This window comes from Lycorma delicatula, chromosome 7, assembly GCF_047948215.1.
Source record: "Lycorma delicatula isolate Av1 chromosome 7, ASM4794821v1, whole genome shotgun sequence".
Taxonomy (NCBI): domain Eukaryota; kingdom Metazoa; phylum Arthropoda; class Insecta; order Hemiptera; family Fulgoridae; genus Lycorma; species Lycorma delicatula.
The window spans coordinates 21,885,634-21,912,268 of record NC_134461.1 but is presented as its reverse complement, the minus strand read 5'-3'; the positions used below and the strand labels follow the sequence as shown (position 1 = coordinate 21,912,268).

The window sequence follows — 26,635 nt, the reverse complement described above, 5'->3', positions numbered from 1 at the left end:
CTTCAGTTGGCATTCACCAATGAACAGGTTTGGATCTGTTCAAGTATTATTATTTGCAGTACAGCTATTATATTCAGATATTTTGTTTTTTTACTTATTATAAACAATGTCATAATCCATATATTCCAAAACAAACTAAAGTAATTTTTTATAAAATAGTCTTCCTAGTTTATGGCATGTTCTAATTCATTTGTTAATCTCACCGACAAAATAAACCAGACAAAATAAACTGCATCTATTATAATTAAAATTTATAAATATTAAAATAAGAGTAAAGATATCAAGTACATAATATGAATGCTATTATCACAATATAGGTAATATTATTGCTACCCATACATGGAAACATTGTTAGTTTTTATATCCTCTTACATGGAATTCAGAATCTGTTTCATTATTTTAAAATATATGTAAATCAATATAAAGGAAAATCTACAACATATATTATGGAAATAATACAGTAAGTGACACCAATATAGCATTAGCGACTTAATAACAATCAATTTAAAAAATACTTTACCATCATCTTGTGCCGCATCAAAAGCTTCCCTACGTTTTTCTTTATCTGCAGCAGTCATATTTAACGACATTTTTAATCTTACACCTTCATCATCACTATTGTCATTTTCATCTTCTCTTATTAATCTTGATTTTGATCCTCCATCAAATCTAAAAAAAAAAAAAAAAAACGGCTAAGTTTTATACTTAAAAAAACCAAATGCCCAAAACAAACATTCAAAACCGAAATTGTGTGCTAATCAACTGAAGTCAAAACTGTAAACTGTGTCAATAAAAGATACATAATACATTAATTTTAAATGCCAATTAATATATAAATTTTAAATAACATAAAATTCTTGAAAAATATTTACAGCTTACTAGATATTAACTAAATTTAGATTATTTAACAAGAGATTTTAGACACCTTGACTGCAAAAAGACTTATAAAGAATGATAATTGGGTATTATTACAAACCACTTCAGGCCCATTTACACTATAACAATCTGCAGCCAGTTAACAGTATTAATAGGTAAATGTTAAAAATATGATTTTTTTACAGTAATGACTTCTAAGAGGAAATGAAAAAGCAAAGATATTGCAGAGAAATTGGAACAGATGATCAAAGGAATTATGTTAAATGAAACTTAATAAAACATTGGTAAAGGAAACTAAAGTAAACCAGAGACATGCACAATCATCTCTTTTGTTCATAACAGTAATGGGTGAGGTAATAAAAAGGATAAAACATGAAACATTACTGCAACAAATATTTCAATAGTAAGAGAAAGTGAACAGCCAGAGCATGATAAACTTAAGTGTGTGAAATGAAATTATTAAAAAAAATGGAAAATAATGATTTGTAAGGGAAAAATACAAATCAATGGTTATAACCAAAATAGCAGGAAAGAAAAGATAACAAACAAATTTATGAACCATTGAAAACAGTATGCAATTTCAAGTACTTAGGGTCCAAATCTTAACAATGTAAAACTTTGTAAAATTAGCAGAAGAATACAATTATATGAAGGTATATTTTCATCAAAGTGAGAGATACAGCCCAAATATGGAATAAAAAAGTGTCAATCAACTGGAAGGAGATGGTACCTATTCATGTTATACACAGTACTTTACACAGATGTCAAGATATAGAGTTTTGATGAGTTACAAATCAAGCTGAGGAGAATTCAACAAATGACATGACATTTTAATAATCATGCAAGAAAAAATTGGTCGAAAATTCAGGTATATAAAAGAAGTTAGAAATCAAAATTACCAAAGAAGGGATAAAAATGTATTAATTAAGATACTCTGACCATCAACAAACATTAAAAAACAAATCAAATTTCCATCAGACCAGAAAAATAATTGTTACCAATAAGAAGATAGGTAAACCATACAGACAAATAGACTATTATAAATGCAATGACATATTTCCCGCCCATGTTAGTGCAAAGAGCACATAAGCACAAATATTCAAAATGGGGATCAATGTATTTTTTTTTTTTTTTTTTAATAATAATTAAATTTAACATCTTTTAAGTAATATGGAATAATTACAATTAATTCAGTAGGGCTAAACATTTAAAACCATCGCTTACAGTGATGCACATCATTACAATCATCAAAACTGCTATATGTACTGTACAATGCCACTAAATTATAATATGATGAAACTCATAATAAGGCAATGTAAAAAGCATTGATGGAAAATAAGTGAAAAGAATAAATAAGTGACAAAGAGACAGTTATCTCAGAGTCTACAATTTGGCCAAAATAAACAAAAATAAATTGACATTAACAACTTAAGTTGAAAGAAGAAAATAATTTTAAAAAAAGAATTTAAGTAACGTGAGCAACATCAAAATGTTGACAAAGATATTTCTGAATAAGAAATTGGTAAAAATGTGTGAAATATAAAAATAATTCTTTTTAAATGTACTTTTTTACAGAGGTATAAACTTAATCTAGAAAAGGAAAGTAGAAAATAAAATTAAAAAAAAAAAATAAAATAAATATAATAATATTTCTCATACTTGTTATCATTATCATTATTAACAGATATGTAATCACCACCCATTTCTCTAGCTTCTTGTCTTCTTTTTCTAGCTGCGTGTATCATTGCAGCATCCGGGATACAACCACCTGTAACAAAATAGTTTATATTTAATCAAAAGAGAAGAAAAATAAAATATATAATTGTCATCTAAAAAACTAAATAGCATCATCCCTAAAAAAGGTTTTACACTGTAATACTAAACAAATAATTGTAAATTACGCAATTTCTTTTAAAAATATATCAAATAAGTTAAAAATATAAACCCTAAATGAAACCAAATATATTTATCTCATAAATTAACAACACTTAGAAAATTTACTAAGAAAATACTAATTCTCTTAGAAAATTTTCCATAGGCTTCATATTTTTGAAAAATATTTTACAAATTAGGGTGAGCCTTACTTAGAATTACAAAAGCAATAAAAACAGATATATATCAGTTTTTTAAGAAAATAAATTTACACCTTCAAAGTTATTCAAGATATTTACAAATTAAAAAAAGAAATTAAAATGCTACTTTTTAAATTTAATTAATCCTGATATTCACTCAGTTTTTTCTAAGGTCAATAAACACACAACACTGCATACAATTTCTGTTTCACTTTATAAATCAATGGATAATAGTAGAATCAAATCAAGCTGGAATAATCAATTTTTTATCTTTTATTAGTAGCACTTTTTAATCAAAAACTGTAAAGTCAGAATGCTCAATGTCTTGATATATCAGGGCTCTCTTTAGAGGTCAACATAGCCCATATTTTAACCACTAGATTGGATGATCATACATCAATGCAAAGCCTACAATTCTATGAATACAATGGTAGTGTTTGTATATATCTATCGATATTTTGTCTGAAAAATCATCAATATTTTTACAGTTACACATCGAATCGTGACGCTTGCATGCTTAATGCTAGTTGTTGATGTTTGTATGAAGATTATTTGTTTTATTTCTTTGTTTTAACATTATTTTGTGGTAAATTCATTCCTTTAAAATGTTTTTGAAGATTCATTTAAGTATATTATAATATTTTGTTTGTTTTTTGTATATTTGTAATTGTTATTGTAAAACTATGGCCAGATTCAGTCTTAGTGTTCGTAATACAGAAGACATTTTTGCAGCAAGTGAAAATAAATATGAATTATCAAGTGATAGTAGATCAGATTAAGAAAATAGTGACATTTCCATGTGTGTAGTGATAATGAATCAGAGGATGAAAGTTATAGAAATATAATTGAACCCGAAGATGACATAGTCGTGCCACATCAATTGTTGGAACTTTCTGGCCCAAAATATATACCCGTAATTGGTTCTGATCAAATTATTTTTATTTGTTATTTATAACTAGTTTATTAAACTTATTGTGAAAGAAACAAGTAGGTCTGCTGAACAACATTTGAATAAAAATAAAGATAGGTTATCTGAACTGCATAAAAAGAAGATAAATATGACAATCTGAAATAAAAGGATTCACTGCTTGCATACTGAATATGGGTAAACACAGAAAGCCACTGGAATACAGTCTCATCTCAGGTTACACCTTGGTTTGCAAATCCACACACAGATTCACTTTTTAAACATTTTTCTATTTAGTCAATAGTGAAAAATGTCCACCTCCTGGACAAAAAGATTATGATCTCTGCATTAAATATCATGCTATAGTTGACCATGCTAACAATGTATTCCGCTGCCATTATATACCACATGAACAAATAAGTATTAATGATAGTTAGTCTGTACAAAGTCCCACATCATTACTACAATAGTTGCCCAACAAAAAAACATCATCATTGGGGGATTAAATTTTGGATATTGTGTGACTTTTAGTAATTACTGTTTAGGATTTTTAACCTATAAAAGTTCAAACAGGGATAAAAATAAAACTGAAATTAATAAATTTTATCTTGGTTTTTTGTAGTAAAAAAATTGCTAACAACGTGCAACTATATAAATAAAGGCTACCACATTTTTGTTGATTTCATGTCAGTACTTTTGCTGCAATATCTATATGAGTCTGGTACCTAATCATAGGCACTGTTAGAAGAAACAGAAAATTTACTGTTGCCGAAAAACATTTTCATTCTTAGCCGTGGCTTGCTTGTGCTTAGAGAGAAAAAATCTCAAACAGCCCCTGTTCTACTTTTATCCAGCAAATTCTTAACAACTGATGTATATTAACTGTTCAATAAAGGACTTTGGGGCTCCCGTTAGTGGGGGTGATTGCACCGCCGTGCGACCGGGGTCATGACTTACCTCCGCCGGTGGCAGTCCTGACTTGGTAATGCCATGCGAGACACCATGATGGGACTGGGTGGGGGTGCTGGGTTTGTCCCCAGCTCCTGCGCGGAGAGTGAGGTTGCATTCCCCTTGTTAGGTGACCTAAATTTGTCGACTTAATTGGGTATAGGTCTGAATTTCTATGTTGCGTAAAACATAATTTTGATTGGTACGAGGGTAGCGCTGATTTAACTTTAAACTCGTTTGTTCTCTGAGGCATTCACAGTCACGAACAGTGTTGTCAAATCTTTACTAGGCGCGGGGTTCACGCTTCTGCGATTTCAGTAAGTTAGTTTGAGGGAATCATGATGGGTTGGATGTGAAGATGTCCATTTGAGACCTACGTGAAGGCGAAATTCGATTTGTATTTTACCGATGCAAATGTCTGCCAAGGCATTTATATCGGTGGCATCCCGACTGAGGCCTAGCTGATGACTGAGATGTAATCAGTTAAGAGGGTCTAAAAGACGACCTCCGGTAAAGCCCCTCAGGGCTTGGAATGGAGGGGGTGGTGTGGTGACCAGTAATGTCATAAGGTGGATGTCTTCCCCCTACAGGGTTGGGATGTACAACAAAGGCATGAAGTTGTTTCAAAACCAGAAATTATAAAACAATAAATACTGGGTAGAATTGATACATCCGATACGATGTATACATATTTGGATGAAAGAATGTGATACTGGAAGAAGGTTACATTTAATGTTATGGTTAGAATGCTTCTCAACTCGTAAATTTTGTATAAGAAATATAATCCTGGTACAAAGATTAAATCACAACTTGCTTTTACAATAAATGTCACTGAAATATTGGGAAATAAATGGTTGCAAATGAAAGGTGTTCCAGAAAATCCTCATGGTACCTCTGGATTGAGAAAAATGCCAAAAAAGGAATCATGGTGTTGTGTTTGTACCAAGGAAGGGAGGAAAAGAACATCAAGAATACCTGCAATTGCTGCAACAAAGGACTACATGGTGAAAGCATTCTGAAGCATAAGTGTTGAAAGTGCCAAGAATTAGTAAAAACCATGTAACTTTGTAAATATTGTACATAATTCAATAATTTTTTTAAATTTTATTCATAAAATATCATGCTTTTTTAAGAAATTAAGTGTAAAAACGTAAATTATTCAGTTACATTTGAATTTTAAGAGAAACTTTATAAATTTTAGATTTTGTGGACTAATTGTAGTGAATAAACCTTTTTAGTATTTTACTGGACAAATATATGATATATAATCATACAATATATGTTTACAATGCTTACTATTTTTTACTTCCTTATACAAAGCAAAAGAAGTATTGTGATAACGAAAAATTTTGGTTTTCACATCTCCATGGAAATATCCATTATGACCATCCCTGAATCCATTTAGACCAGTTCCGGCATGACATCTGTACGTAATGTAGCTCACATAAGTCAAAAACAATTAGCAGTAGGAAGTTGAAATTTTGGATTTAGGACTGTTGTAACATCTAGTTGTAACCTCCCCTTTTGATTGCAATCAACTGGACCAAAAAACCCAAAAATCCAAAAAATTTGGATTTTGAACTTTTCTTAACTGCATTAATAGGGGCCTCATTGATAGATTTTCAACGATATATCATAATTGATACTTATTTTCATTGCTTCCAGAGTTATGGCCAAATAAAATTTTAATTAATGAAATATTTGGATCTTACAAAAGGGAAGGCACATCGGTTCAAATCAGACTACATCTCCTTTGTTTTTTTAATTTTTTTTTGTTTTAATTTAAATACATTGATTTATTAATAATTATTAACCATTCATTGTAAAAAATATTTACAATAAATAATAACAATAAAAAAATCTGAAAAAATATCATAAGTTATTGATGGAATAAAATTTTACATACATTTTATTTTTTTTAAATGTATATAAGTAATTTAATAAGCTTACAAGGAAGTCATGTGGTGTCCACATTAATATTTTTTTGTCAATTTTGATAGACATATTTTTCTGAAAAATGTGTTGAGGTTTTTGACTGATACTAGCTGAAAACAACTGATGCTTTAAGGGTTAACACTAGCCGTAATGCAATCTTTAAATTAAAAAAAGAACCATTACAAGTTGCTGTCATGGTATTTGGATGAAAAACACTTTATATTGAAAGAGAGCCAAGTCTATTCATATTTTTTGTTAAATAATGGATAATTCATCAGTAAGTGCATTTTAAGTAAACATTAAACCCACTTTTATAAATCTTCTCTTTAACTTAACATTTACGGCCAAATATAATATGATGCTCAATATCAGTATACCCACGTATTAATATTATGCAAACTTTAATAAGTGAACACAATGAACCCATAAATCAAGCAGAATGAACATTTCTATAATCTAGAGAAAATGCCACTAACATACTTTTTTTACTTACACTATCTACAAAAGTTCCAATAATGACGCTGTACATAAACACAAAAAAAATTTTGAAATAATATTTTTTTTAAATAGTCTCCCTTCAATAGGATGTGATGTTAATTCTTTTAGGATGCTTTTCTTCTATGGCATTTATTGACGCCTACCGCACAGGCACAAGTATCTTGACTTTAGAAAATACAAAATAGTTTGCAGGGGCTGTATCTGGTGAATATGGAAGGTGGTCCAGCACTGTTACCTGTTGTCTGGTCAAAAACTGCCACATAATGATGGCTGTGTGACCTGACTTGTTGTCATGAAGCAGGAAGCAACTCTTGATTTTATGAAAATGCTGTCGCATGCGGGTAAAATCAGTCTAATAAACATTTCAGGACATCATGGTAGACAGCAGCGGAATACTGCACACTCTGATGTTTTCATCACTACAACTGGTTACCAATCTCTCATTATCTTCAAATGATATTTGACCATCCCAAAACAAGTGAACACATGCAAACAACAGATAGCTTCATGTGGTTGTTTTATCATTCAAAATGATTCTGAAGCACTTTTTCCGGGCAAAAAAATGATTTTTATGTTAACATGTTCCATTTTTTTAAATTTGACAACAGGTACAAAAATACCCTCACACAAACAGACATAGCACAAGAACCTTTAACTGAAACTGAATTAGCTTTGGTTATGTTGTTTACAAGTTGTCGACAACTTACAGCGTTGCCCACAAGATTACAATCTAATTCCTTTTTTATACACTAAGTCATGGAACATTTTGTACTAACTGTATATATAATATCAATTACAACTGATATATCCTAAAATCATAAGATATAATAATATGATCCAACTATACTCAAATGAAGAGCTGATGGTTGTAATCACACAATTATATCAATTACACTATGATCAGCATATCTTACTTTAACTATAATTAAATAACAGGTTCTGGTATTATTCTCCAATTTCTAGAATGGGAATTAATACTTTTTGTTCATTAACTAACTAGAATAAATCAAAATATTATTTTTTTTAAAGAAGGCTTTAATTTAAATGCACTGAAAAGGAAAAAAGAATTTTTCAGCCACTAAAATAATGACAGGCTTATATGGCTAAAAATATAAAACACGAGACATTTATCACTACAAATGGGGCTTTTGTTCAATAAATATCTTAAAAAGTTGATTTCAATTAAAAAATTACAAGCCCTTTTCACAACTCGATTTGAAAAATATGTAGTTTTTACTTTTTAATGAAAGAGGAGCATTCTTTACTTTCATATATTTTTATTTTCAACTTTTTATATTTTATAAAAGTGTACTATCTTATTTGATAGACACAGATATTGCTTAAGAGCTGAAGATGAAGTCTATCATGCCAATTAATGTTTATCACTCTTTGCTTTTTTCCTTACACACTACTGCTGCAGACTTGTTCCAGTTAACTTAAACCTTCTTTTAACTGAATCTTAAAGTGTACCAATAATCTTCATCTTTTACCTATCTAATAATCTAAGAATACCTTGTTTTAAATGTATATAAAACAAGGTATTTGCTAACAAGTATTCTTAGCATATTCAACGCTAGTGATTTGTTTACATTTTGGGTATATATATCTTTCTAAGCCTTTTGTATCTAGTTCTAATAAACCATTTATGAAGGTACATTAACACTTCCGGCATAGTAAACTATGCCATTTTTTTATGGTGCATTCTGCATTAAAATTTATTTTATTATTATTTCACTGTCTTTACTTTTGTCAGTAATGACTGATTAGTATTAACATTGACAATGAACCTATATGAAAAATTTCAAGATAATTTCAAATTTGACTTGAAAGAACAGTAGAAGTTCTGTGTAAACAAATGAGCCCTATCATTTAAACATAAAAATATATATACAATAAAAAATTATGCAGATGCAACCAACTAACATCAAACATAAATTTTATTAATAATCAACTAAAGAAAGACACAGTATCAGGGAACGCAGTATCTCATTATCTGGAAATCAATTTTGTAGGAATAAAATCTTAATTCTTCCAGTATCATTGTGATTATAAAAAAACTCAGGGTATATCAAGACTCACCACTGGCATGATATACCCTGCTACCACCACCTCTACTTTTTGAATACTTCATGTAAGAAAAGTTGACTGTTAACCACATCATCTTAAATATTAACACTGTTGTCTCTCGAGTGGGAGAACTACTTCAGTGAAATGTAAAGAAGCAGCATTATTAAAATACAATTATAACTTCAGTTGCTTTAACAAAGGAATAAGATACATCAGAAAATCAGTACAACCAGACTACCATTACTATCATATTACTACCATTACATATTACCATTACTATCCACCAAGAGTACTGCATTAGACAATGAAATACATCTCTGAAATCTGTGCTTCCAACTAACAACACTATTAAATTTTTTCTTAATGCAGAAATATATAAGGTGATAAAACACTATTCTTTTCTGCTATCACATTCAGATTATTGACAAATTATCTAAAATAAAGCTTACTTTTTAACAATTGCTTCATATGATCAGGATGTGAAAACTTATGACGCATTATTCCTGGCATTGATTCTTCTTCCTCCTCTTCTTCAGAACTTAAATTACTAACAGTAGACAATGCTTCTTTTCCATTTAATATACGGGTTGCAGGCTAAAATCAAAAAATAAATAATATATTTAACTTTCAGTTACTTAAAACATACCTCTCTAACCTACCCGACCAGAGGCAATCCCCTCCCCCTATTTCCACAATCCCATTTCAATTTTCTTCATCCCTTTTTTTTTGTTTGGTACCAAAAGAAGTTACTACCGTCCTGGAAACTTCTGTTACTCAGTAGGGTAATCAGTTAATAAAACTCTGTAAGAGGGAGGGACAACTTTATCTCAGGGACCAATCAGAGACTTCTTCCTAGCTGTAACTCGCATGAAAAGCCAAACTAATCATTGAGTTTCTTATCAGATAGAACTGGATTCCTCCTATTCTAACCAGAATTAAAACCTAGCAACAACAATATGAATAACCCAATCCATGATGGCAATTCTAAACTGGTTGAATTACAATTCTAAAATAAAATGACAAAATTATGCATGAAGTGCATGAAGAATAATTAAGACAAATACAAAAAATATAAACCGTGGTTAAAATAATTACAAATAAAAAATATACACATAATAATTCAAATAAATTGGTAACAAATTGAATATCATAAAAATTTAATTTCAAATGAATCTAAATTATGGAAATTCTTTTAAAAATATAGTTTGAAATTAAATCTGAGAGTAAAGGAAAATAAAAAAGACCATTTGTTTTATGTGAAAAACATGATATAAAAAAAAATTAAATCAATTTCTATCAATCTTAAAAAAAAAATTATTTATAAATTATTGAAATATTTCTCAATCCAACATTCTATATCTACCAATTTTTAAGAAACTTAAAAGAGATTTTAGTATATTAAAATTACACTCATGGGATCCCTTACATTATTTCTGGTGAATCCCACCATCAGAAATCAAGTGATTTTCTTTTTCCTCTTATAACTTGATTTTATTGTATTCCTGTAGATAAGTTTGGTTCTTATAAATTTTTTAAGGTTTCTGATCTTTTTTAAAATTTTTTTATTGCTTCCGATCACAATGGGGTGACACCCACTGAATTATTTTAGATATCTACTTGGCATAAATTTGAATCATATCCAAAAGCAAACAGATGCAGCTCATTAAAGAAATAGACCTTTTTACATTCATATATACAAACTGATATGCAACACATTTTTACATATATGAACATTTTAAAAGCATCACAGTACCAATTAAACCATTAATGAATATATACAAACATACCAAAGGGTTTTTAATTTTTATAGTTATTTCATCATCTACAGTGATTTCTTTAGTTGTACATTGTGATTTCAACGAATTATCATCAGATTTTGGTTCTTTCTTTTTCTTTCTTTCTTTATCCAGTAACTTACGTATTTTTTTACTTTGAGAAGATTTTTTAACTTGAAATATCTCCCCATCATCAGCTGTAAAATAAAAATATAAAATTATCAGTCGCATTATTTTACTAATGTGGATTTTTCATTTTGAAAGCCACAAAATGTTTGCTACTTAAAAATATATTAAATTTTTATTTCTATGAATATAAGTACACATCTTAAAAATCAAAATTAAATTAATACAGAGCATAAAAAGGTAACATACATAACCAAACTAAATAGTCTACAAAATTAATATGAACCTTGTATTTTTTTATATTTATAAATCATTTCAAATAAATCTTGGAAAAGTTGCTTACAATTAAAATGGTCAAACTGCTTAATATATGCATCAAATCACATACTTTAACAAGTCTCTTCATGCTGGTTGAACCATTCTGTGATGTCAACTGAAATTGTAGAAATTGAGTTAAGTATATTTTCAATTTATGACTGAAGACTACTTTAAAAAAATTCCATAAAATAAAAATCAAAAGGACAAAGGCCCACAGATCAAAGTGATAACAAAACCATGAGAAATTAGTGCACAAAGAAATAAAAACATGTATGGGCTGGGCTGGGCTGGGTCAGTATTATTTGCTTAGGGTTATCACACCCATCAATGCTTCATTAGACTCAAATAATATAAATTCTTTCTAATTTCTTGATATAATACTCAACTAACAGATGGAAAAAATAGTAGCAAAAATTGAATAAATCACACCAAAATCCAATTTTCAGGAATGAAAAAATATCTGTCCTTTATCTAAAATATCTGTAACATTCTAAGAAAGCAAGAAACACCATCAGTAATGCTAGTCATTTTACCTGTTTTTTTAAATATATGCACTATATCAAGTCAACATAGACGAAGTTTAACATTTTTGCATTTTGAACAGTTCCATAAAATGATCTACACCATCTAGAAAGTCTCAAGTGATTATTTAGGCAAAATAATCACTTTAAATTAAGGATCTCTGTCAAAATTCTTCAGCCACAGAATTCAAAAGCCAATCAAAATGATGCCTGGAAAAAATTGTTGGGAAAATTTTCTACCTGAAAACTAGATGGTTGATTTGTTAATAACTCTGGTATCAAGAAAAATGTTATAAAAATTTCACGTTACTTAACAATTTTAGGTATGTCATAATAATAATCACAAACTGAGGTAATAAAAAAGTCACTTCTTATAAAAAACCTAATAATAATACTTAACCTAATGTAAATAATACAAATAAGCTGCTTCAACCACTAGAAAATCTTTAAATGAATTTTAATCCAAAATGGAACAATGTTGGAAGCTGCCATTTTGGATTTAATAAAGTGACCTCTTCTCCTACCATAAAACCAGTAAAAGGTGCAACAACAAACTCCACTGCAAGCTGACTGCCTGCCCTTATAAATCAAAGTGCTATAGAGTACAGTAATAACCTGACAAATCACAAAAATCAGAATACTTCCTACACACATAACAATTCAGTTATAACAATCTTGTAATAAACATTTATTTAACTCATGATTAATCCACAGATTAGTTAAATATAACCTGTTGGACAGGTTAACATGAACAGTAAGGTACAACCTCATTATAATCAAGACCATACAGAAAGTAAAAATTGTCCTGACAGATATTTTTTAAAGGATTTTAAGCAAGAACACAATATAGTAGTTTCTTAATTTAAACGGATTATTTCAAGCAGTCAACCAATTTTATGGCACATACAGTTAGCATAACCAGAAAAATTTGCTTATATTCACTAAAAATAATACAAAACTGTAAACAGAATCCTTTATACTTATACCAAATTACTATTCTGTACAATATTATGTTTTAACTTCTGAATTCATAAAAAATTAACATTAAATGAGTTATGGAAAAATTTTTCCCAATTGAAGCTGATAACTTTATGAGCATAAAAATCATTACAAGAACTCCAGTAAAATTCCAGTAACGTGACAGTGAAATGATGAAACAAATTAAGAAATACTATTTTATGTAAACAATTGTCTTTAGATTATAACATAAATTTTTCAAAACAGCTGAGGAAATCATAGAAATTTTTTCAAGTAAAAACCACCATACCATAGAAAAGATTTTGAAGAGAAATGGATTGCAAAAAAAGAAATATTTTTAGAGAACAAACCACCACCACCAAGTTTTTTGATTACTTATATATACAATATATCTTATTTGATACACAATATATAAAATTGTTTTAATTTTTAATCTATGAAAGGTTTTACTGGTACACTTACATCTTTACACTTTCATCAGTTACAGGACTACCATATTCATGCTAAGAAATTCATATTAGTTAAACAACAATCATACACACAGCAAATATCAAAAAATATTTTTGTGGAGAAGACACGTCAAATGAAGGTGAATAACAGTGAAGAAAAATCAATATTTATTTATGTATATCAGGTTACATAAATATTTATGTGGATTTATTGAAAACCCACCACCAAAGAACATCAGTATCCACAGTTAGCATTCAAATCTATATCGTATCAAAAATTATTATTTCAAATCTAAAATCTGGGTCAAATATTTTTATATTACTGAACTCAATATTCAATTGTCTTCATATAATGCAGTCTAGGTGCAACTGTGCTTTAACTTACAAATAGTTTTACTACACACCTTCTATACATAGTAGTATATCTGTGGAGAAGCAACAGATCTGAGTTATAATTTCAAACAAGTCAAATCAAACAAATGTGATACTTGTAACCTGAGAAAATAGTTTTTTTGGGAAAGTCAATTAATTTGCCGAAGCATTGATTATCATGCCAGAGTGCCTGGTTTATATTCTTGTACAGAAACTGAGAAGCAACATTTAAAATAAATTGCAATAAATTTGAATTCACCTCAAAATTAAATGTGAATTGTTAAGTATTGTTACATTACTTCCTAGGTTTTCTTAGAAAACTTTACATTATAAGTAATTCATGCACTACAAATATTTTAAAATTCAGAAGCATATAATTTAAGTTATGAGTTTCAAATCATACATTTTTTCCTTCATCTCAGTAATTTGGATGATTGGGAATTCTGCCATTACATAAATAGTTCACCTGGAAGATCTCTTTTATTTTTTGTTACTGTAGTGATAATGTGCTGCTTAGGGTAACAGGTTATAATACCCAAGGCTGGGTAAACCTTGTTGATCCTAAAATTAAGACTATAAATTGAAAAAATAAATTATATCCCATTTCTGGTTCATTTTTATAAAATAATTTGCTACATACATAAAAAATTCAAAATATCTGAGTGAAATGAAATGTACAGTTCCTCAAAACTTGCAAATTAAAAGAGATGGTTAATAAAACAAATATGCCATAAATTTTTTGCCAATTTGTTTTTTTTTTGTGGACAAAAACTTACATTTATCTTTCCACATAGTCACTACTTACTATTACATATTTCTTCCAACAGTTTTCTCCTTCTGTCAACACAGAAATTGCAGCAGTCTTTCCCTGACCCATGATCTCACTGAGGCCTTCAGTTCATCCATGGTGAATTGAATATTCCCTCTTTAATTATAGAAGGTTCAATTTTCGACTTCACATGAGCCAAACAATGTGTGCAGCCAAGCATTACCATGCTGGAGAATTATCAGTTCCATTTATTGTGAAAAACAACACACAAGTATCCAAAAGTGTCTTAGAAGCAGCAAAAGGGGGCAGAAACACCTCCTTTTACCACTTCTCATCAGTCATAAAAACTGATCGACCACTGCAAGATTTTCCTCAATATTCACTTTACCAGCTTCTGATGCAGAATATTTTATTAACCATTTATTCACAGTACTTTGATCAACAGTTTCAAGTGACAATGAATGTCATTTTTTCCTGTGTTAAAAATCTCTGCACATCAGTTTAGATGCAGTTTAGATGCTGCATTAACATAGCAGCATATAGACTTTTCAACAGTGGCGACTGACAGAAAATGAAAGGGCTTGGGTGAGTTTTGGAATGTTAATAGTAGGGACTCCCTCTATCAATCATGAGACCTTGCCATTGGTGAGGGGGCTTGAGTACTTTGGCTGGACTGACGGTCCAACCACATCGGGGAGGTATCTGTTGCGAGCCAGACTAAGGAATGATTCCTAAAAAAGGGCAGCAGCTCTTTCAGTAGTTGTTAAGGGCGTAGGTCAGGTCGACTTAAATGGCAATATCAGTATCACTCAGTCCTCTGAGTACTGCGCTGGTGAAAGCAATGGAAAACTACAGCTGCTTTTTTTCCTAGAAAATGTAGCTCTTTGCATTTTCATATAAAAATGATGGAGGCGCCTTCCTTGGTAAAATATTCCGGAGGTAAACGAGTCCCCCATTCGGATATCTGGGTGGGAACTACTAAGGAAGGGGTCACCAGAAAATTAAAAAATAACATTCTACGAGTCAGAGCGTGGAATGTTAGAAGTCTAAAAAAGGTTGGTAGATTAGAAAATTTAAAAACGGAAATGTATAGGATAAATGTAGATGTAGTAGGAATTAGTGACGTTTGGTGGGAAGAGGAAAACAACTTTTGGTCAGGTGATTTTAGAATAATTAACTCAGCTTCAAATAATGGGCAGGCAGGAGTAGGTTTCATAATGAATAAGAAGATAGGGAAGAGAGTATATTATTTCAAAATGCATAGCAATAGAATCATTGTACGAAGGATAAAATCAAAACCTAAACCGACATCAATTGTTAATGTCTACATGCCTACAAGCGCCCATGATGATGATGAGGTAGAGTGTGTATATGAAGAAATTAACAAAGCAATTAAACACATAAAAGGAGATGAAAATTTAATAATAGTTGGAGACTGAAATACAAGCATTGGAAAAGGCAAGGAAGGAAATATAGTGGATGAATATGGGCTGGACAAAAGGATAATAAAAATCATAATAGAAGAATATACACATGGAAAAAGCCAGGCGATACTGCAAGGTATCAGATAGATTATATCATGGTTAAGCGAAGATTTAGAAATCAACTCATCGACTGCAAAATTTACCCTGGAGCAGACATTGATAGCGACCATAATTTGGTGATAATGAAATGTAGATTGAGGTTTAAAAACATGAAGAAAAGGTGTCAGATGAATTAGTGGAATTTAGAGAAGCTTGAGAAAGAGGTGGTAAAGAAGATTTTTGAGGAGGACATCGCAAGAGGGCTGAGTAAAAAAGATAAGGTAGAAAATGTAGAAGAGGAATGAGAGAATATTAAAAAGGAAATTCTTAAATCAGCAAAAGCGAACTTAGGCGGAACAAAGAGAACTGGTAGAAAACCTTGGATTTCAGACGATATATTGCAGCTGATGGATGAACATAGAAAATATAAGAATGTAGTGATGAAGAAAGTAAAAGGAACTATCGACAATTAAGAAATACTATAAACAGGAAGTGCAAACTAGCGAAAGAAGAGTAGATTAAAGAAAAGTGTTCAGAAGTGGAAAGAGAAATGAACATTGGTAAAATAGACTGAGCATACAGGAAAATTAAGGAAAATTTTGGGGTACATAAATTAAAATCTAATAATGTCTTAAACAAATATGGTACACCAATTTATAATACAAAAGGCAAAATCGATAGGTGGATGGAATATACTGAAGTTATACGGAGGAAAAGAATGTTAAAAATCAGATGGGTGGATAAAGTGACAAATGAAGAGGTGTTGCGGCAAATAGTCGAAGAAAGAAGCATTTGGAAAACATAGTTAAAAGAAGAGACAGACTTATAAGCCATATATTAAGGCATCATGGAATAATCGCTTTAATATTGGAGGGACAGGTAGAAGGAAAAAATTGTGCAGGCAGGCAATGTTTGGAATATGTAAAACAAATTGTTAGTGATGTATGATGTAGGGGATATACCAAAATGAAACGACAAGCACTAGATAGGGAATCTTGGAAAGCTGCATCAAACCAGTGAAATGACTGAAGACAAAAAAAAAGTAGGAAGAAATGAAACTACAAGATGGCAGCACCTACTGCTTTGTGCAACAACATTATGTTATGTTCCAGTGCATTTCATTCTCCCCTCATAAACTGAAAATACAGCTTTTTCTATCTGATGAAAAATTTTATAAAGTTGTAATATGATGTTATTTTTGGGCTAATTTTTAATGCAGTGTATCATAATCTAAATTTTTTTGTTTTTGATGGGCTGAAAATTGACAATACATTATTTATTCTTAATTTTGTTTTTTTGATAGGATTTCTTTAGTATCTAACATTTTGTATGTTTTTTATTTTTTTAAATTTTAACATTTAGTCAATCAGCTAAGAATATTATTTGTTTCTTATGTCTTAAGATAGCTTTCTTCTTTGATAGTAAACCTTAATTTGGTCTGTTCTATGCTTAACTTAATTACAATTTATTATTATTATTTTTGAGAGGAGTAAATAATACCTGGATGTTTACATTATTTATTTTACATTTGTATAAAGATATTAATTTATTTTACAACAGTTTTTATGTATTGTACTGACAATGGTAATAAATTGATATTATTATTCTTATTATTTGTGTCATATGGAAGCAATAAATCCAATAAAAAATTTAGCCAATTATTCTTAAAACAGTGAAAAATTTATTTTCAAATAAATATATTTTTCATTTCAAATACACAGCTATACAAGCAATTCAAAACTGGACTTTGTAATAATTCATAATATGATATTTTTTATATGTAAAATATTGCAGTAAAAAAATTAATAATATATAATAACATACAATACAATTTGTATTGTAAAAATTACAAATACATAAATAAATACACTTTATCAATCCACGAAAGGAGGAAAAGTGAGTATCTTGGCCCTTCATCCGGAGGTTCCATGTTCAAATCCCAGTCAGGAAAGGCATTTTTCATTCGTTAAAAATGTTCATTTCATATTCCCACAACACAGACTTTAAGCTTATATAATTAAAAAAAATCAAATAGGTTATTTTTTCTTTCCTAAGATTTCAGCTTTGACAAAACTAACCTTCAGAAAAATGATTTTACCTTGGAGTCAAGTTAAAAAATGTGGATAATGATCTATAATATCATTATATAGTAATATTTTTATATAGTTATTACATTAACACACTGACTGGCAACCCAAAATGTGTTATTTTTGGAAATCAGAAATAAAAAATAAATTTATATCTATCTGAAAAGATTTACCAAGTATTTTAATGAAAAATAAATCTTTCTTATTTTTTTGGAACTTGGAGTTTCATTTCTAACTTTGGTTCAGTTTTGTTTTTAGATGGGAATTACCTCAAGCATTTATGCAACCTTAACAATTATATGTTAGCTTAAAAAAAAATAAAGTCATATCATTTATTTTCTCTAAAACAATTTACTATAAATCTTAAGTGATTAGATTGTGTAATAGGTATTTTTTGTTTCAATAGTTGATGACACTAATTAAGTTTACTTCAGTTTAATTTGTTTACTATGTTTTAATAACTTGCATTATGAAGTTAATTACAGTATATCTGTATTTTTTTTAAATCTGTTCTTTACTGCATTGTTATTTATTAGCGACTCCACTACTGAATTGGGATACATGTCCCAATCTTTCTTAATGCCACGACATCCCAATCAAATGCTCTATTTTTTCTTTATATAATCTTGCTCATAAGGTAAAAAAAACACCAGTCATTGTGTTTTTTTTTTTTTTCAGTAACAGTGTTCATTATAATACCAGTCTCTCAGGTGAATAAAGTGAAGATTACATTTATAAAAGCTGTCACATAAATTCCAACAGGCTTGGCATGCTCATGTCCAACAGTATGTACATACTATTGCATGCGATATATTCACAACATATTTATCCACTTTCCTAAATAGGCTGAAAAACAGCTTACAAAGTTTTATGAGAGGAAAGAAACAGGAAACCACTTCACTCCCCACTTCCTTAGTAAGCCATGCATCAATACATTTCTTATTCTTGGAAATGGCTATGCGTGATTAATGTCTAATGTCGAGCCAGTTACAACAATTATTGGTTATAATACTTAACATATATACATCATTAATGAAACTGTTACACATTAATCACATTTCCATATTGTTAATAAAATGCTATTCATTGATCAGACGACAATTCCACTTCAACGTGAGATATTTCTGTCATTAATTCTGGACAAACCACACTTTATAAAATTTTTTTTAAACATTTAAAAATTATTCGTATACTTATGAAAATGAAAATACCAAATAAATTACTAAAAAAATGTTGCCCCCCATTTGTAATTATAATAAAATTTGGTCTTGGATTTTAACCAAAGAGACTAATTTCTTCTGGAATTTAAATCCTGGTCAGGTACGGCATACGACAATATTCACTGCTACAAAATTCATTTCTTATCCACAATAAAAAAAAATTAAACATAATTGCATCAGCCAATTGTTACTGTATGAATAAATAATTACTATTAATTTATAAATAACATACTAGTAGTTTTTTGACATCATTTAATTTTAATGAACAAACTTGTTATCTAAGCAGAATTGTTTTACTTCTCTTAAAATTTTTAATCCTGAGAGGATTTATAAAACTAAAATTATTTAAATTAAAAAATTCTCAATACATACATTAACCTAAGAAGAAAATATTAAACTATACTGACAAAAGAAGATATTTTTCACCATACAACATGCTCAAACTCGTTTTTAATATCTACATTTTCCATATTTACACAATTTACACTGCATCCATATGTAATAATCCTTGCAATTTCATAGTCTTACATAAAGTGAATTTTATTTTATAATATTGTAGTAGACTATATTGAATAAAAACAATTAATTTAAATAATAAACTAAATTTTAATTGATCTTATAAAGTAGCAATCGGTTAAATTCTTTTATAAAAATAAAAACTCAAAACCTAATTCATCAAAATCAAATAAATATATATGTATTTTTTTTTAAATTAAATATCAAGAACACCCTATCACAAACATTTTTATCTAAGAAATTGAAACAAACAACTCATACAATTTATCACAAATTTTATCTGAAACAATGATTATACCTTGATAGCTTGTTTACCTTATTTGATTTACTTTGTTCTTTGTATCTTAACTTTTAAGCTTTAATATTCTGTATGTTTACCAAGGTACTGTGTATCGAAACAGCTATCATTTTTTTTTAAATAGATCTTTTTTTTTAAATCAATCAATTGACTTCATAACTAAGGAATATACAGAGTAATTTAAAATAATAAGACTCAATTTTGTAACTCTTGAGAACTACTGACAAATGTGAAGTAAATTACATCTGAAAATACTCATAATAAAATTTATAGTTACAATTCAAAGATGTTCAATGTGACCCCCTCTGGCTGCTGCACGGCACACATCTAAGCAGTAGCTGCATCTTTCACACACTCCCACAAGAAAAAGTCACATGGTGTTAGATCAGGTGATCTTGGAGGCTAGAATTGAAGAGCCAGGTCTTCAATCCCAATGTGACCTGTCCACCATTGAGGTAGATTCACTAGGTACCAATGAGGCAAAGCTCCATCCTTTTGAAAAATGAAGTCTTGTGAATCTTCATTTAGTTGAGAGAAAATCCAGTTTTCTAGCATGTCCTGGTATCTCATCCCAGTAACCATGCATAACACAAAAAAGAATGGTCCACAAACCTTTATTTGCATTGGGGCACAAAACACATTAACCTCAGTTAAGGTATTCCAAGTTCTCTGCTTGCTCTATAGGTTAACTTTCTTGGGCTTCCTACAATTTTCTTCAATTTCTTCATTTTCTTCACGTTCTCTTCTGGCATGGTCAGCCCATGTGCTTACCTTTACAGACACCCTATTTGTTTGAACTGATGAAACCAATGACATATGCTCTTCCTTGTTGGAAGATCAATGTTAAATCTGAGATGATATGCATACCGTACTGCAGTTGCTGACTGAGATTTTCCATAACAACACACAAAACCTTGTATTGTACTATAGTCATCTAACTCACAATTGACACATAATGGCAGCGCAAGCACACTAGCAGTCATTTACACAACTAAATATGCTCCAGCAATGTTATTTTAAACTTTCAGACCTACTCTCTCAACTACTACACATCAATCATACAATGTACAGTTCAGGAAATATAGAATTACTAAATTAAGTCCATCATTTAGAACTGCCCTAAATTACACTACACCATGAGGCATAAGACAGCAACTAGTAATAGATGAATTTTTTTCCTGAAATAGCTACATAACAAATTTCTTAAAAACAGCAAATCGATGCCAATAATAATTGCAGTTTACCTAATGTAACATATTTTCCCTGGATACATGATCTTTGTAGTTTTTTATGTTTATTCTACTTGTTTAAAAGGTGGAGTGTTACAATCTTGTTTAGTTGGGTAAAATACAAATAATAAATATTGAGCACAAAACACAAATAGGGCAGACACAAATTTACAATATGAGATAATATCAACCACTACAAAATCAACATTACACACCTAGCACGCTCATAATCTTTATATAGCTTGACTTCTATTTTAGAATTCAGGGGAATAAATATTTATTTACTGCTCCTCCAACCTCCATGATAGTAGTGTCTCAATCAGCCTTTCATCTGAAAGATCCTGAGTTAAATTCCAGCAGGGATGGCACTTCCCGTACGCTATAAATTTTCCATTATTCCCATACACAACCATATTTTCACAAACAATGGTGAATTAACATCAAAAAAGATAACTGAAGATATTAATGCTTATCTCTACATTAAAATCTCAGTTCTGATAAGCATATGCACATCAACGATATGCTAATAATACTGTTATATCTAACCCAAATTTAAATATTGAAAAGAGGAAAGCTAATTTAACACACAAACCGAATTTTATTGATAAAAATCACTTGTTACTATAAATGATACAATCAATAGCAAATAGATTACGCTATAGAACAATGCTATAAAAAATGTATATACATACATTTCTTAAAGCCGACAATGTACTGTTAAAAAACGAAGGAACGGCCACTGTATACTTCAAATCAGAAGAGACCACACTAGAGTTGAATACAAAACAGAAATGAAATGTTAAAATAACGCATATTTTAAAAAACATACCTTCATTCCATTCTTCCTCAAAACTAAGCACAGATTGCTTTTTAACTTCTTTTTTCACCTTTTTATCTGACGAATTCTTCTTAAATCCAATGTATTCTGTGTCCCCTTTAGTCTCTACATCTTCACCATCGTTTTCATCAACACTTCCAAGTTCCCCTCGTTTTCTTATGTTACGTTTAGGTTTCTTGAAAAGAGACATAATTTCTTATTACCACCCAACAACGACCAAAATTCTTTAATAGTAACGAGCTAACACATAAATATACAACGCAAACGCCATATTGTGAAAGTACTGCCAACTGTTACAAATGAAAACGTAACAAAAATTGCTCCAGTATTCATATCCCATAGCATTTACATTTATCTTCTGGCAATATAGTTGTTTTTAAGTCGCTTCTTTAACAAAATAAATATAAAGATTTGATAGCCAAGAAAAACAAACGGTAAAACTGACGAAATATATTGCTCCTTAAAAGTTTATTGTGCAGTTCTCAATAAACTCGTACAACAGAAAGTAATGTAAGAAACATATGAGGCTGCTAGGAATTAACATATGTAGAAACTGGTGGTATTTATGTACGATTTCCAATTATTTATTGTTGATATTAGTTTGACAATTTGACAGAAATATAAAATAACTATTTATAAAGGAAGGCGAGATAAGCCCTTTTCATTTAGTAGTTGAATAATACCGAAGCATTCTCAGATCCATGACAACGGTGAAGACTGGTGATAATATAAATAAGTACGGTAGTTTTAAACTCTACCGTTTGAGCCTTGAATATAAGTATGTACCAGTAATGACTACGGGATTTTGGTATTGCGAAATGGCGTATTAGAAAAGTAATCTGATAACTTTGTTAAAAAGAAGTACAACACCAACACAAGATTTACCCAAAAAGAAACTAAACAGTCCCTGCACAAGACTCGCCACGAAGCAAATGCTTGATAACGATTTTTCAGAGCCTCTTCAGCTTGTGTTATTTTCTCAGCCCCTAGCTAAAGAAAAACAAATCCAAAGATATGTCACATAAATGTGATTTAGATAACCAATTACAAACTTGTAATGAAATTTTTGCTACCTCAAATGTAATCAAAACAAGACATTTCTTAAAAAATAATAAAGTATATACTTCAATCGACATTTCTTCTAAGCCTAGTTTTTCAGGTATTTACTGTAACAACTGCAATTGTAACCTATCATTATGTGCTATGATGGTTGATTAATTACTGATGTTGTTAATAGCTTGATTGCCATGAGATCCTACATTGAGTCATACTTTGTGTTGGTAACACCCCACAAAAAAAATCTAATTGTTCCAACTATCCACAATACAATTTCATATACCAGTTTAATATTTTTTTAGTTATTTTTACCATCATAAGAAAGTAATATAATTGATTTTTATGGCCCTAGGATGCGAGATTCCAAATAACATCTAATGGCCTGCCAGTAGAGCATATTTATTCTTATAGTATTAATGGCATATCATATAAAATAAGTTTATACATTGCAGATGTCAGTATCTTATGGTTAATTAAACTTAACATATGATTTCTTACTTAACTTTGGTTACAATTTACCCGCAATTTTTATTTGTGTTTGTTCCAATTCTTGCTAGATTAGATAAGTAACAAATAATTTTTTACAAATAAAGTACTTGCATAAAACATAGTAGGGTTTATTGACTGATAATTGTTTGCAAAAAAGTCACAAAATGCAATTTTTTTTTTAAATTAAAAAACTTTTGTACATCAAAAATATAAGAAAATGAAAATATGTGAAAAATATAAATTGTAGGCTATGTAAAAACTAAACAGCTACTATGAACTAACAGATAAAAATGAAAGAAAAATGTCTACTTTTTAATCATGTTAAGAAAAACAGTTTTAACAGCAGAATACTGAACGTACTGAGTATTTATTATGCATTTTTGGTATGTCACTGAGGTTACTTTCTTTCAAATTTGGTGAAACACTGTTTGTAACATGCAATATGACCATTTTAATTTATAAATATTTTACTTTTCTAATAAATAACAAAGACTCAAATTTAAGCATTAAAATCAGATATTATCTTCTAAAAATTATATCATTAAAAGTTTACTTAATAGACTCTAAATCCGTCAACTTCTAAATTAGAATGTGATGAACATGTGTATGTAGAAAAACATGCAAAATAAGATGCCTTATTGTCTACATATCCTACAAATAATGTGATGTTGATATTAGTAAGATCACAATTTAGATCTCATAGCCAGTCAAACAGGTTCAAAAAATTTGTAGCAGTCAAGTTATTCAATTATAAATCTAGTGAAGTTCATGGTTAATAAATGTTGAAATATTTACATTTATAACAAATAATTAAACACAACACATTTTGCAATTTAGATAAATAGATAAAATATAACAATCTCCAGCCTAAGCCTGATCTATTACAACTCATAAAAAAAATGTATGGTACTTCATTTATTACAATGCTAATATTATTTAGAAAGTAGACAAATATCAGTATTACTAGAGCACATTTTGCAATATTCCATTTGCATGCTCTGCCTACCCCTGTTATGAATGATAACAATTCTATGAACATATTTTATTTACTGAATATTTTGGGCTGCATATATGGAAAATTGATTGTCCTAAATGATTATTTATTTTAGAGTTATTACATTGTTCTTTTTTTTTAGTTGCACCATTACTCACATATAAAAAATGTGCAACTTTCCTGACTATGCCATTCAGTTCAAAATTACTAAAATAAGATTTTAGAATCAAAATTCCCAAATTTCAAATTAATTTTTTTTAGGGGCTTTCTTACTCTGCAATGAACATTTAACAAAAATTTATAAAGAATAATTTTTATATATAAAAATTCATTTAAAAGAAAACTGTTTAAAATATTCAAAAAATACAATATATTTTTTATGAAACTAATGAAAAAAAATTGCTTCTCATTTTGGGTCTGGAATATTAAGTGCCAAAGGTACTTTAATTTTAATAGCCCTTTAACCACACATATACAGATTAAGCATAATAGATTTATTTAAGTAAAATTTTCTCTAAAATCAACACCCTCTTCAATAAAGGCTAAAATAAGAAAAAAAAATCATATTTTAAGTCTGGGTGTATAATATTAAAACTTTTTTGAGAGCTATATGAAGTACAAATTTCAAGCATATATGAAGTAGATTAAATATTTTTCAATAATTTATTGAAAAATATTTAATCTGTAGAGAGATCAAGCAAAAGAACATGTATTCCAATTTTAGGAAGTGGGGGCTGATTTTTTTTTATTTATATATACATTGTAGGTAACAAATTTTCTTTAATAAAGTTTTCTCTAAAATGCCTCTGAAGAAAATCAAAATAGTTTTTTGTGATATCCCCCCGCCACTCCCAAACAAAAAATATATGATCAATGCCCCATATACATAGAAATGACAAGTTTGCATTGAAACTTTTCAATGCTTGGTTCAGCTTAAAACTGAGTGTTCTAGACATCAAATAATTTTTAATGATATGAATTTTAAAAAATAAAAGGGGGTTTACACTCTCTTAGTTTCTATGCAAATTCACCCAATGACTATCACATCATTCCTATTAAACTGTAAGATGGACCAAACTATTCTAAGATATTTATAAACAAGTTTTCAACTTGCAACCAAAGGAAGGGCAACATGTTTGGGAATTTTGCATAAAATACTAATTTTAAAACAATTTCGATAGGAAAGTCTTTACCAGTTTTGTGAATAGAACTGGGTATATGCCAATTTCAGAAAAACTGAATAGCAGATAAATTCCTATTTTGTTCAAAATTAAGTGTTCTAGATCTTCCAACATTACAAAAATCAAGGCAGCTAACGGTGGCTGCTTGGGAGAAATACAGACAGAAGTATATGGACACAACGTGGCAACATATATCCGTAAGATCCTAGAATGTGAAGCGAGGAGGAATGGGCAGCAATACCACTTCATAGCACCAGAAGGTAGACTACCAGTGGCGTGGAGCAGTACTGAACCGAGAGAGGACACACATAAGATGCAGACAGTAGTAGTAAAGTCCGCACACCTTACGCAGACCTGCTGAAGTCAGTCAGAAAGAAGGTCGTGATTCCAAAAACGACAGAAATATTGTCCATAAGGAAGAACAGAGAAAATATGGAGATCAGGGTCAGGGAGGAGAAGCACGCTACTGGAGCACTTAAACAGGCGCTATCCTCTGTTGTACAGAAAGGGAATGTAATAACCAAATCCAAGATGTTTACAATAAGAATATGAGATTTGGAGGGAGACATAGAACCTAAAGAGATTCTAAGTGG

The 26,635-nt window shown here is 29.7% G+C and overlaps 1 protein-coding gene across 2 annotated transcripts in view; it reads right to left on the bottom strand.

The window, feature by feature from the left end:
* LOC142327293 (PAX3- and PAX7-binding protein 1) overlaps window positions 1-22,597 on the bottom strand; it is a 74,510-nt gene extending 51,913 nt beyond the window's left edge. Inside the window, exons 1-5 of one of the 2 annotated variants that reach the window (XM_075370196.1) lie at window positions 22,314-22,597; window positions 11,091-11,275; window positions 9,753-9,897; window positions 2,536-2,644; window positions 521-669 (exon numbers count right to left, since the gene is read on the bottom strand). In XM_075370196.1, coding sequence (XP_075226311.1) covers window positions 521-669; window positions 2,536-2,644; window positions 9,753-9,897; window positions 11,091-11,275; window positions 22,314-22,512 — 787 coding nt within the window. In that variant the 5' untranslated portion in view covers window positions 22,513-22,597. Of the gene's footprint in view, window positions 1-520; window positions 670-2,535; window positions 2,645-9,752; window positions 9,898-10,729; window positions 11,032-11,090; window positions 11,276-22,313 lie in introns of those variants that run through there. The other variant, XM_075370197.1, reaches the window with a different exon arrangement.
* Between the last annotated feature and the right edge of the window lie 4,038 nt (window positions 22,598-26,635).